Consider the following 14,603-nt stretch of genomic DNA (forward strand, 5'->3'; position numbering starts at 1 on the left):
TAAGAAGTTTTCAGTTTACCAAGTGCATGTAATAATATAATGTTACTACATAACACAGCATTTGTGGAATAAGGGTCTGATTCAGAGATGGAGGCAAATGCTATTACAGTGGCGATCTCTCATGGATCGTAATTGCGAAAAAATGCTAATGAGGCACTCGCCATCCAGTGCTTAGAGACACCCACAGAGTACATCGGAATCGGTATCCCCGCATGGCCGGGAGTTCGAATCCCGGCAGCGGCAGCCCGACAAAACAGCAGAGCCCGGCAGCGGAAGCCCGACAGCACTGGAAATCCTGATCGTCCTAAGGTAAGTATCTACTAACCTAACCCCCCTAACCCTAAACCTCCTTAGGGGTGCCTAACCCTAACCTCCCCCCCTGTGCCTAACCCTAATCCCCCCTCTAAGTGCCTAACCCTAACCCCCCCTTCCCTGCTGCCTAAACTTAAGTCCCCCGGGGGGGGTGCCTAACCCTAACCTCCCCCCGGGTGGGTGCCTAACCCTCCCTCCCCCTGGGGGTGCCTAACCCTAACCCTCCCGGGGGAGTGCCTAACGCTAAGTCCCCCCCGGCAGCCCTAAACCTAACCCTCCCCCCGTGGCTGTCCGCTGGCGGCGCCCGGCATCCCGATCGATGACGGGCGTCAGTCTCCCGGCGTCGGAAAAATGACAGGAGTCTAGATTTAGACGCCTGTCATTTTTAACCCTCGTCGGGATAATGCAGTCGAGAAGCCGGCTGTCGGGCTTACGTCAGCCGGCTTCCCGATTGCAACCCAGTACATCTGCCAGTCACGCACGAAACCGGAAACATTGAACGCAAATCAGGCGATCAGCAGCCTTCTGAGTAGTGCTGTGTATACACTAGATGTCTAGTGTGCATACGACATCGACAGCGGCTGGACCTTGCAGATGCCCGCAACGACGGCGTGGGCCATGCTGCCAAATGCTAAATGCCTGTCAGACCTGCAGGATGTCGCTAATCAGCGACATAGTGGGTACACACTGGCCGATGTGGACGATCCTCCGGATCGGGCGACATATCGTCTAGTGTGTACCCAGCTTAAGTCTCAGCTGTCGCGGACATAGGGGGTCTCCAGTCACACAGAGAGCTCTTCTGCTGCGGACGAGAACGCACTGGCTAATTTATGGACGCCCAGAAAACAGTGATTTATCAGTCAGACACTCCTGCGTTTTTCTAACCACCCCAAATGCTGACTACCTGTCACTCACTTTGCGAGTGAATCCTCTGTGTTAGCGTACTCACAATTCAAACGCTGCGCGTGCACAGTGTGACTTACACGCATATCGGCATTGCGTCCATCTCTGAACCGGCCCTAGGTGCATGCGCAGATTAATTGCCAAAAATATGCCAGAGGGCATTAGTATTATTCACTTTCATAACAGTATTTGGTTTGTTTTATTTTCCATTAATTGCAATATATGGTTTTCATTTCCCGGCAGCACTGTGGAGCCTCATTGCTTTGATATCCAAATTTTACCTACAGAGTTCTGTCATTCTCCTCCAGCTCTGGAAAATGGACATATCCAGGTAAAACGTCCACCAGTGTCTAATACAGTGTTCTCTTCTCACTAGTGTCCGTCTGTCCTTTTTTTTCCATTGTATTAATCATAACTTGCTTTAAGTCATTCCTGCTGTGCTTGTCATTTTCACAAACCTGCAACCGTCATCCTTTCCATCTCCTTAACGTGCACCTATTGCCTACACACCAGGATATCAGCCATTTTAAGGGCTGAAAAATATTCTAGATGACTTTTATGAAAACAATAGTTCATATGGCCCGATTCATTACCAATCACAACTGCGATTACCCACGCAATCGACCGATTTTTGCGTCCTGCGCATGTGTATGCATTGCAGTACGCGTGCGTGAACCAGCCACCGCGATCGAGACTGCGATCGCAGTGACTACGCAGACCCATCGCAGAGTGATTGACAGGAAGTGCCGTTTGGGGGTGTTGACAGGGGGCGGTCGTCGAAATGCGGGTGTGCCAGTGCATTTGAACGCCGTTGCATGGGCGTGCATAAATTATCCACTGTGATGCCCTACACAGCCTGAGGGCTGATAGCGTGCGATGTAGTTAGCAATTTCTGAGTAAGGTCAGAGCTTGGGCAAGTGTGCGTGAGGCTGCGATGGTCTCGATTGTACTGATGTCTTTGCAGTCTTGCTAAACATTCCGAATGTGTGTAAGGTAAAGTGGGAGTTCTTATGTTGTGCTGCAACGGCATAGCGAGCAGAATGGATTAGCATACCATCGCAGTGAGACTGCGTGCATAATAACTATTGCAATCGCAGTTGCGATCCGTAATGAATCAGGCCCAATATAGTTTTACAATGCATATTAGCCCTGTCCACAAAATGGCTTCCTGACTCTCTATAGTGTGTTACTGAAATCACATCTTCCATTTAAGTGAGGTCACAAGTCACAGGGCCCGTGACTGAAGCATCCAACGTGCTGAGCATTTGCCACCTCCTGATCTCTTCCTCTATACATATATATATACGCCATATACAGGCATCTATTATTTATTTTACTTTTTAATGATTTCGGGGAAAAAGGTGGTCTTACATTTATTGCATGTTGGATCAATTTAAATATACTGTAGTGCCTCATAACCAATATCACAGGTAAAAATGTATGTTTTTAAGACCGTGGTATTTACTTGAAATCACTGTGGGGCCTATTCATCATCGAAGGCCGTATTGCCTCCGATGATGAAGTTTAGAACTCGCTGCGAGGGATACTTTAGTATCCAACTCGCAGCGGGGGAAGCCTGACACCGGAGCAATTCATCATTGTTCCGGTGAGTTGGTTGGTTGGAACTAGTTGGTTGGTTGGAATGAAAATCTGGTAAGGTATGAAAGCAAATGACAATCAGCAATTTGCTCCCAAACTCCGGAAAATGGACAAAAACTTTTGTTTGAACAAATTGTTTATATCAAACATTTAACAAACTTGTCTGACCGACCATTTTCATCTGTTTTCTGGCATTTAGGAGCAAATTGCTGATCATCAGTTACTCCCATACGTTACCAGATTTTTAATCCAACCAATCAACTAGTTGGATGGTTGGACAGAAAATCTTTACATGTGTATGGCCAGCATTGGATACATGATAAAAAAAACAAGCATGGTTTTCCTTACCATAATTACCCGAGCTCGGAACCTCACACTTTATTGAGTTTCCCCAAAATCTGTCTTCCATTTATATTACTAGACATTAACATGACCCCTGTGCCTCATTAATTTCCCATTCCTTCCTCCCTCTAGGATTCTGACTCGTCATATTATGTTGGCAAACGGATTGTGTACACCTGCAAAAATGGTTATACCCTTGTGGGTGATCCTGTGGCTGAATGCAAAGCAGATCGTCAGTGGCATGCTGGTGATATGACATGCCAACGTGAGTGGAAAATTGTACATTACAAAGTATACTTGCCTACTTTTGAAAAAGCATTTCAGGGAGATTGTGAAAGCAGCATAGAAAAAGAAAAAAAAAAAAGAAGAGAAACCAGATGCACCATACAACCTTTAATAATTATGCATAATATGCAAGGTTTTTGTCAGAAATTTGGCCAAAGTTATGAGCTTACCATCGTCAAGGTAACCTCATCGGGTAAGTCCCTAACACTATGGGGGTTCATGCCTGGGGTGTGGGGCACCCCCAATCCACCCCAGCCAAACCACCCCAGGGCACCACACAAAATAAAATAAAAAATAGCAGTGAAGTGTTGTAGTGTTAGGTAAGTGAGAGCAGGGCTGGATTGATGGCCACATGGGCCTGGAGCTGAAAATGACCAAAGGGCCTATTATGGGAAGAAGAGGAGGCGTGACCAGTGCTGTGTGGGTGTGGCCAGTGCCATGTGGGCGTATACCCCCTATACTCTCTGTTCCAATGTCTCCCTAAATATGTAAAAGGAAAAAAATCCTTCATTTTGTGAGGTAAATAGAAATACAATGTTACTACTTATGATTTATGGCTGATCGTGTGGAGAGCAGATGGCCAGTCAACATCATGTTGTCATGACAATGGGCCTATTTTTATGTGGAGGCATGGAGCTGTAGCTCCATCTGCCCCATTGTTAATCTGGCCCTGAGTGAGGGTGACTCCTTGGTGTTGAAAGTGTTAGAAAAAATGAAAAATAAGTGTGTGAAAATGTCACATAAACAAAAAACAAACATAAAAAGTGTTAAAAATAAGTGTTAAGTGGTGATGCCCCAAAGAGGTCCAACCAGAGCAGTTCAAGAGGCCCCACGCCCCAAAATTCACCCCACAACTGACTAGCAACATAGTACTAAATAAATGTAGGTCTTACCTGTGGCTTAGTGAAAGCAGCACCTATGTGCGCGCAGTAAAGTGGGCGTGTACTGCTACATCTGAGGGGTGTATCATAATACTGACTTACATCCACATGTAAATGAGCCCCAAAGCAGTTAGTGAGATCTACTTGTTGATGAAAACACCCTGATACTTTTCATAAAATGCACGTAGCCACTGGGGGTGATTCAGCTTAGGATGGAATTGCAAAGCTGTACGCAGGCTATAGATATATGATATATGCACGCAGGCAGCTTTGCAATTCCGTCCTTGCTAATATGCAAATGCAGCAGGAGGTGTATGACATCCCTGCTGCATTGGAGATTCCAGCACTACGTCAGAGGTCACAGGCTGGGATCACCATCGCGACCATTCGTCACGATGGTGGACAGCGCCGGACCGCCGGCCAGCTGAGTAAGCCTCAGCTTACTCAGGCTGGCTGGCTTGGGAGGCCAGGAAACTGCGTCCGTGGATACATACAGCCCCTGGCTTTACCACTGTAGGAAAACGTGGGCAGACGTGTCCCCGTTTCCGGGTACACCAGCCATCCCCGCCCTGCCCCGCGTTCATGCAGGTGCTGTTCTACACATATGCAGAACCGGTCCTGTGCACATGCACTGCTGAATCAGCCCCATTGTGCCTTATAACAAATGCAGGGAAGCTATTTTAATTATCCAATTGGAATGTATATATCTCTTTTTGTTTTTTAAGATAACAGCTACATAATGGGGGTAAGGTGCAATCAGGGAGATTACTAGACTCTTCAGGGAGTCAGGGAGATTGCTACTATTTCAGGGAGTCTCCCTGACAATCGGGGAGAGTTGGCAATTATGTTACAAATGATTACAATAATAAATAGCATGCAATGCATTGCCTCAAGATTTTTTTATGGCCCTGGTTGACAAAAACATGTAATGGGTATATAAATTCCCGGGGACACTGGTGCACTTAGAGTTCATGATTGATTGATTTATTTAGTACTAGGTCAAAATGTAATAAATGTTGATGATGCAGCTAACATAGGCCCTAGCAGTTATCAGGCAGACAAATGACACAATGAGAGAGCTACAAGGGGAATATATGCCAAATGTTTAGTGAGTGATTAATGGGAATAGCATTGGCTGCCTTTATTGACTGATGGAGAGTCATGGGAAATAACAATACATAGCGGATACTTATTTCTCCGATGAATCTAATTGGCTTGACGTGCCATTTATTAATGTTTGTGTAGGTTAGTATCTCTGATGATTGATCCAGACATTGCACTGCTGGTATAAACCAACAAGGATGTTCCCTTGCAAAATGAACAACGAGATGCTCATAAACTGATCAGACCCTAATTAAATACTTCATTTTTTTGTTAGGTGTTATATTTGATACATTAATAAGTTTGTTTTGCTTGTTTGTATTCTTAAACATAGTGCTCCAATGATCTGCCTGCATCCTATCTGCCCCCCGCCTCCTTCCCTCCCTGATTTAATCAAATTCCCCACCTCTTACCTGTCTCCCAGTGCTACATGATGTGTTCCCGCATACACAGGGGACCATTCAGTACACAGTGAGACCCCTTTTAGCTTACAGTAAAAGTTCTAGTTAGTAAGGCCGTCTCTTATAGGCTATTGGCTCAGGGTGGACCTATCAGGATAAAACAATATTTCTGCTTCAATACTACTTTAAAAATTCATATAATACTAACTGCGTGCCGCAGAAATGCCGCGATCTGTGCTTTCTATTAGGGTTAGAGGACATATTGTTAAGTTGGGACTCATAGGTGAGCAGAAGAGGATATTTGTGGTGTTATAACTTACTATAGCTAATTAAAACTTTGGAATGAAAGAGGTTCATAAACTATTTCAGTTCGGCCAATTTGTACGTTTTAGTAACAGAGTAGTGGTGTAAGGCATAACTGCCGCAAACAGGTTTTGGTGCCATACACATCAGTATATTAAAAATTAAATACAGTTCAGAAATGTTTTATACTTATTTTGGTTTAAATATGTTTTCCCAGGATTGCTGTGTTCCAGACCTACTCTTCCAAAACACCTTAGCATTGCCCCAGTGAAAGACTCCTACCATATAGGGGAGAAAATAACACTATCGTGCTCTCCTGACCTGGAACTAGATGGTCCAGCCGTCGCCCTGTGCACTTCCAGTCTCACTTGGAATCCTAGTGTAAAAAATATGCAATGTGTAAAGAACAGTAAGTACACCTCCATGCATTATTCTCAATTTATGTAACTTAGGGGCATATGTACTAAGAATCGAGGAAGTGCCATGACTTATTTCAGTGTACATCGCAGCAGGGATAATAGTTTTTTACATGATTATACCCGCTATGTAGTATGTACTAAATATAACTACGCTGTCCCGGCGAGTTACAACACTGGCATATCTGAGTAGTCTGAAAGAGTTTTACTTTTCAGAGTTTTGTACAAAGGGGTCAGACTGCAGTCCCCATTGACATTAATGGGGACTGTGGTCTGCCGTAGTAGTTAACCTTTTGCAGGCGCTGTCTGAAAAATCTCCTGCATTAGGCGGTTGTTACATAGCCGGGACAAACAATTTATAAAAAAAACGGTTTAATAAATAGGCCCCTTAAAGTTCTATTTATATAGGAAAGGCTATATTGCTTTTCCGCAATTTTTCGCAGCATTATTTATTAATACAGTTATTATTGTCATCATTAGTATTATTATTGTGACTAGTCATAATGAAAATGTGATCACTCTGGTGAATTTTAATATCTTTATAATAGACAAATGATAGTAATGTACAGTGTGTCATAGGTCTATTGTGGAGTCATGGCGCTCGGAGCATGCCTATGCTATGGTGTCCCCCCATTCATAGGCAAACGCATGGGGGGTTTCCGGCTGCCTGGAAACCCCTCTCACCAGCCAATACCATGACCACAATAAAAATAGTAATACAATAGAAATGAACTATCGCTGCATGTTCTTCTCAGTATCACAAATGAAATAATTAGCACCACCTGTGGATCTTTTAACATGTATCAGCCAATAATGAATAACCACCTGTGCACCAACTAGGAGATATGGAAAACATGCACTGTTAGGGATGTGCTGCTATAGAGCCCAATATGTACATATATGTCCAGGGCAGTGCTCGGTTCATCTGCTGCTCCCCCAGACTCCCGGACTTGCTCCCATGCTCTGGAATGTTGCCCACAATTAAAATAACAACATTCAGTTCAGGCCTTACTGCCGCATTTAATGGCTTACTGTGATCACTGGTCCTGTATATGCTGGAATTATGACACACAATACACTTTGTATGACACATATTAAAGCTGGATAAGTGGTAATTATGCCCTCTTCATGGACTGGCCACACTCACTCTAAAATCCAGCATTTGGAAACCCCCCTCTAGAAATCCTGCGTTTGCCACTGCCATTGCTGAATTTTGCTGTAGATGGCGTGGGCAGCTGTGAGGCTAATTTGACAATTTGAAATCAAAAGCAAAATCATGTTGGATGAATCCAATTAATGCATAAAGATAATATCCCACTCTTACTGATCTCCACCTCTGCTCTATCACAGTGCCATAGCTAGCTGTGGCACTGTTGAAAAGCAGAGGTAGAGGGGATCAGTCAGTCCTGGCTGGCAGAAGCAGGAACAGCATATCCGGAGCTGGTACCAGGCAGTCTGTCAGCAATTAAATAGCTGCCGGAGCCGGACTACAGCTTCAGAATGCCCTCGTACCGTTTTGGCGCCTGGAGCTTGCGCTCCGCCGGAACCACCCTCCACATGCCCCTGATGTAAGCATGACTCCTGTAAATTCCAACTGAATAAAAAAATGCTTCTCACACCTACCAGCACAAGGCCAATGGTAATATGGAATGGGAGGAGAGGGGTTGAGAGGAGCTTGGCTACAGCACAGCACGCAGGACATGTTACCGCACCATAGTAGGTGTCCATGCCCCTGGTAATTTTTTTTTTTTTCACATAATTGTGGAAATACTTCGGACGGAAATACCTTGGGCTGATCACAGGAAGGCACTTAAATCGAACTATCCCACAAAAATTGTGGTGGTTCTAATGTAATCAACGGTGAGATCTTGAATAATCATTTCAGTGTTCTTGTGTCTCATCAGAAGGGTCTCTGTCTGTCGGGCAGCCAGTGAGAGCTGTGAGATCATAGTTGCCGACATCCTGGAGGCAGTAGCCAGTTCGGCACATAGGAGGCCAGCATGGGGAGGGCAGATGCTACATAGGAGGTGGTACGGGGAGCATGGCACAGCATAGCAGGTAGTGTGGGGGGGGCGTAGTGGCGCGATTGCGTCCTCGTGGCTACACCCCCGCTATAAAATACATACATTACTGGCACTGTACTGCAGGGTGTGTGGCTACGATGTTATCATTTAGTGCAAATAACATAATCTGCCATACGGATTTGCTACTTAACCCGGTAAGTAAGAGGCTGGGGGCAGGTAACGGTACACTTGCCCACTTAAACCAGTGGAAGGGAGCATGAGTTGGCAAGTATGTGTGAGAGACGAGTGAGTTGGCGGGGCCCCCCACCAGCTCTCTACTGCACCTGTTCTAGACTGACACGATAGATAGATAGATAGATAGATAGATAGATATAAAATCCTATATATATATATATATATATATATACTGTATATATATATATATATATTGTGATATGATCGGGGTAGGGGTCCCTCTCCTGGGGTAGATGGACGCCTCCTTACACACAGCAGCCAGGAAACAGCACTCCTGTCATGGGTTTTCGTGCAAGTTGGTCGGCGCCAGTTTTTATTGTGCAACGCCAACAATCAAAAAAACAAAACATAAAATAAATCCTAACCCATCTGGGCTCTAACTAGACAGTAAATTCCCTCACTAACCAAATACTAAATAAACTCATGTCCACAGTACATTCTGGATTGTAGCAAACAGTGTCTCAGAGAAAGCTAACCTGCGGGCCTGCTCTCCCAGATATGAGACACTGCATCAAAACTCTTACACAGCTATATTGAGCCACTTCCAGGTGCAATCCCTAATTAGCCTGCTCATAGGCTGAAAGGCCTAACACCTGAAACGGCCCTGTGGATGGAGCCCTACCTTCTCTCTCACATCCACACCCCCAGGACCCATTCTCCAGCTTTTACCAAAAGCCGACACTCAGATCTGTTTGTAAAACAGACTCTTCCTGGGGGTTAAAAAACATATTACAGGAATCTGGGACACAAATACACGCCATCCCTATCTTCTCCAGTGCTTCTATCGCAAGATATACAGTATACATGTGTATATATTAGGGATGTGCAGGCTCGGTTCTACTCGGTTCCGTTCGTTTTTTTTTGCCGAATCTTATTGGGTATCAGCTGTCACGAGTTTTGGATAGCCAATAAAATTCGGTAAAAAAAAACGAACAGAACCGAGTAGTACCGAGCCTGCACATCCCTAGTATATATATATATATATATATATATATATATATAATTGCTACTTCTGCTTAAGTATCTGATCACAGTTGTTTGGTTCGCTCCCCACACTATGGCCTATTCATTATAATTTGCTGTGGACCCACAAAATCTAAGGGGCAAATTTACTAAGAATCATGGCTGGCCTGTGTATGTCCGAGATTAAACACGCTGCTCAGGAGGGGGTCTATTTAAAATTTCTATTTTTTAACCATGTTTGCTTAAATTACATCCGTGATTATAATTACGATTCTTGGTAAATTCCCGTGTTGTATTCCTGTCTATGGAAAGTATTGCTGTGTTCAGACGATGATGTATTCATTTGTATTTGTAATTACGGGTGCATTTTAACTTTGGATTTGCCGTGTTCACCTCTAAAAATACAAAAAATACACCCGTTTTTGCCTTAGTAAATTCCCATGTTTGTAAAATGTGATAGCTTCCTCGGGCAAACATGGAGCTTAAGTAAAAAGTATGTAGTAGCGCTCAACCTTCTCGTTCCGTCCAGTAATATATGAATGGCTAATTGTCAAATGAATGACTAATTATCATTAAATTGAAACAAATAGATTCTGATGGTGTAAATTGAGTACCATGTACCAAGTTATAGTCAATGAAAAAGATAAGATAATGATATCTCATTAGTATGAAAATCCCATTAGGTAGGAATGTACAATGTAACAGAATGGTAACCAGTACCCGTGTGTATCAAAGTATCACAAAAATATTTATTCACTAAACCAAGGATAGATAAAACTGGTGCACAAATATAAGATGGTCTCTGTATCTTTCAATCATGTAGGATGAGTGGTAAATCGGAAATCTAATGGTTAAATAGTTCCTGTCCAATGTCACTGCATAATCAAAACAGAACAATCTGCGGTGTCCCGCTAATAAAGAAAAAATGGTGATGGTTGATGAACTACGGTGCCCGGGATGATGTTCCTGGGGTCAGGGAGTACGGTGTGGCCTTGATGGGGAGAGGCTAGTTCTCTACAGTGCGTGTAGCTACTTGGCATCAGTGTCGGAGGGTGCCCGATATGTCACGCCACCTCCGACATACAACGCCACAGCGTGCACTGAGGTCGGGGGCCGGGACACCACGGTCACACCGCTCGTTAGAGTAATGTGCCCTGTGTCTCCCTTTGCCGACCTGGGACTCACCTCTCTACCCTGAAGGGCACCGCTCCTAGCCCTGCCGGCTCCGGCTTCAACACTTCTGCGGCGCTGTCTTCCTGGGTTGGTCACGTGACTACGACGGTGTTGTACGTTGATGTCTCTTGGAAACAATAGCTGTTGAAGAAAGGTTCCGGATCATCTATGAAGTGCACCTTGGTCTTACGTCCTTGGTGTAGACAAAAAAGCAGATAACTTTGGAATCTTTAGCGTGTAGTGTACTCCAACGCGTTTCAGCCTCTAGGGCCTTTTTCAAGGAGATGCTGTAGTGATAGAGTTCATGACATCTGAATAAGTAGTCTGAGGGCGGTCCAAAGTGTTCAAAGATAGCTTAATTGATTGGTGGATAGTTCAGTCACTCTGAATAGGTGTTGATTGCTGTCAATCAACCATTCTGGTGTACTGGCATTACATTTATTAGCACAATCCTATAACTTTATCAGTAAGTATGGAATTAAAGTGAATCCAAAACTATGAAAGAGCAAACCAATAAGTATTGTCAGTTAAAACCATGACATGTCTAATTCGACTTATTCTGGTATATAAAAAGTAAATCCAAAACTGTGAAAGAACAAACCAATAAGTGTTATCAGTTAAAACCATAACAAGTCTATTTTTACTTATTCTAGTGGCGTTCCTAAACATCAAAATGTTTGGAACGTACATAATTATGTTTGATGGATATGTCTATAGTGTCTCATGGCAGCTCTCACTTTTGTTGTATACTAATATAAGGGAACCAGTAAGTACCCGGGTTGGTTTTCTCATGTCTTTTTACATATGATAGACATGACCTCGTTGTCCTTATTCAAACCCCTAGGTACAAATGTTTTAAGCTCGTACATCCATCTAAGTTCTTGTTTGTTGATTCTATTTGTAAAATCACCTCCTCTCCAGTTGGGTTTTATTTCTTCTATCCCTATAAATCTCAGTGATTTGTGATCACTGTTGTGGAATTCCTTAAAATGCTTCAACAGATTATGGTCTTCCAGGCCTTTCTTGATGTTTCGTATATGTTCACTGATGCGGATTTTAAGTGGTCTTACAGTGTGGCCTATGTATTGTTTCCCACACCCGCATTCTAATAAATAAATTATTCTCTTGCTATTGCACGTAAGTCTGTCTTTTATATCGTACGTGGTGCCTGTGTGTTTTGATTGGAAGGTATTTGTAGATTTCGTGCTACATTTACTGATGTTCATACATCCTGGGCAATTCCCACAGTAAAAGAATCCGTTTGTCGGTTTGGTATTATTTATTGTCATTTGTCGTGTAGTGGTGGGGGCTATGTGATTATGTACCAGCTTGGATCTGAGGTCTGGTGCTTTCCTATAAATAATCTTTGGGAAGGGGGGCAGATGATCCGCCAGTGTCTCATCTTCTAGTAGTATAGGCCAATGTTTCTTTATAACCTTTTGTATATCTTTGTATTGTTTAGAGAAATTTGTAATAAAAAGAACTCTATTTTCGAATTGGGTATTACCTTTTTCTTTGTATTGTAGAAGTGTATCTCTCTCTACATTTTCTACCTCTTTGAATGCTTTCCCTAGGGTTTCAATGTCATAATTTTTTTCAATAAATTGGGTTGTCAGTTCATTCCCTTGTCTAATGAAATCCTCCTTTTTTGAACAATTTCTCCTCAGCCTGATGTACTGACTCTTTGGTACTGCGCTTAACCAATTGGGATGGTGCCAGCTGCTGGATAAAATAAAGCTGTTGACATCTACTTTCTTTTTGAAAGTTCTAGTTTGTATATTACCATTTTCAATATAGATCTCGAGGTCTAAAAATTCTAAATTGGTTTTACTGTAAGTGGCTGTGAATATTAGGTTGTTATTATTGGTATTCAGTCGTCCTATAAAATCTTTAAGTTGTGACTCATCCCCTCTCCAGACCATTAATATATCGTCTATATATCTTTTCCAGAGCACGAGATTCGCCCCAAGATCCGGATTATTCCACATATGTTGGTCCTCCCACCAACTCATGTAAAGGTTGGCATAACTTGGGGCGAATCTCGTGCCCATAGCGGTACCTGTTTGTGAAGGTAAAACTGGTTCTCGAACCAGACGTAGTTATGTTCCAAGATAAATTGGATGCATTCTATTGTAAAGTGTCGTTGTGTCTCTAGCATGTCAGGATCCTGTTCTAGGTGATAATTAATACTTGCAGTGCCTTGTTGGTGATCTATTACTGAATAGAGAGATGTTATGTCTGCCGCTACTAGCCATAGGTCTTTGTCCCATGTGATATCTTTCAGGTAATTAAGTGTAGATGTCGTGTCTCTCAAATATGCCCGTTGTTTATGTACATACGGTTGTAGTACCAGGTCCAGGTATTCTTATAGTTTGGAGGTTAGGCTTCCTATACCGGAAATGATTGGTCTTCCTGGGGGTGATTCTGCGTTTTTGTGCAATTTGGGCAGGTAATAGAATACCGGTATAATGGGATGTTGCGTCTGTATATATCTGAATTCCTTATCTGTCAAAACCCCCACCTGTAAGCCTTTCTGGAGTTGTATATTGAGTAGATCCTGAAATTTTGTGGTTGGATCTGTCTTTAATTTCTGATACGTTGTCTCATCATTGAGTATTCTTTGGGCCTCTTTGAGATAATCCTGTTTGGACAATACTACTATTCCCCCCCTTATCTGCGGGTTTTATAATGATGTGATGGTTATTCTGTAATTCCTGTATGGCCAATGTTTCCTTTCGTGTCAGATTGAATGCCTTATGTTTGCTTCTTGGTTCTTCTAATTTCTCAATGTCCCTTTCTACCATCCTGATGAATGTTTCAATTTGTGCTCCTTGCATGTGACTGGGGTAAAAATTAGAGGAAGGTTTAAGGGAAGTGTGTTTAAATGCTCCCATTTGTGTCGCGTTTTTAATTTGTGGTGGTAGCGTGGAAGAAAAGAATTTCTTTAGTAACAGTTTCCTTTTGAAACTGTGTAGGTCTAAATAGGTTTGGAATTTATCCAGCTTGTTAACTGGGGCAAATTTTAATCCTTTGTCTAATAGTTTCATTTGTTCTATTGATAGAGTGGTGTTGCTCAATCTGATGGTCTGTCCTATGTATTTTGGACATATATTGTTGGTAAGTTAAATTAAGTTTTTTGTAGATGGGACTACCAGGTATGGTCTTGTATGGTTGTTTCGATATTGGTGTTTTAGATTTCTTAGTGTTCCTAGCAGTTTTGATACCAAACTTGTTCCTTATGATCTTATTCTTTTTGTTTTCTATCAGTGTGTTCTCAATTTTCAGTACTCTATTAGCTGTTAAATCTGAGAGTGTTACGAACTCCTGTTCGTTGTGATAGGGTTCCAATTGTGAATTTAAATTCTGTATTTCCTCTTCTAATTGTTTTAATTGTTCCTGTTGTTGGCAGATAATTAATTGAATCAATTTATTGGAACAATCTTGTAATATTTCATCCCATTTGGTCATAAAGATCGTGTCCTCCAGATTACATGTGGGTTGTTTTTTAATTCGTAGGCCTTTGGATATTAAATTATTTTCTTTATACCATTGCAGGGTGTGTGTATCCCACCAAAGTCTCGTGTCTTTGTTAACTAATTTCTCGAGTTTAAGAAAGGTGTCACAAAATTTGAAGCCTTTGCTTTGTTGGTGTTGTGTTGTGGTAAT

At 42.6% G+C, this 14,603-nt stretch overlaps 1 protein-coding gene across 1 annotated transcript in view; it reads left to right on the top strand.

Moving 5' to 3' along the window:
- Nucleotides 1–14,603, top strand: part of C7 (complement C7) — a 126,711-nt gene that overhangs the window by 83,293 nt on the left and 28,815 nt on the right. Inside the window, exons 13-15 of the mRNA XM_088455236.1 lie at nucleotides 1,459–1,546; nucleotides 3,289–3,421; nucleotides 6,345–6,536. Coding sequence (XP_088311362.1) covers nucleotides 1,459–1,546; nucleotides 3,289–3,421; nucleotides 6,345–6,536 — 413 coding nt within the window. The remainder of the gene's footprint in view (nucleotides 1–1,458; nucleotides 1,547–3,288; nucleotides 3,422–6,344; nucleotides 6,537–14,603) is intronic.

The sequence above is a fragment of the Taudactylus pleione genome, unplaced genomic scaffold, assembly GCF_031769625.1.
Source record: "Taudactylus pleione unplaced genomic scaffold, aTauple2 ptg000647l, whole genome shotgun sequence".
Lineage (NCBI taxonomy): Eukaryota > Metazoa > Chordata > Amphibia > Anura > Myobatrachidae > Taudactylus > Taudactylus pleione.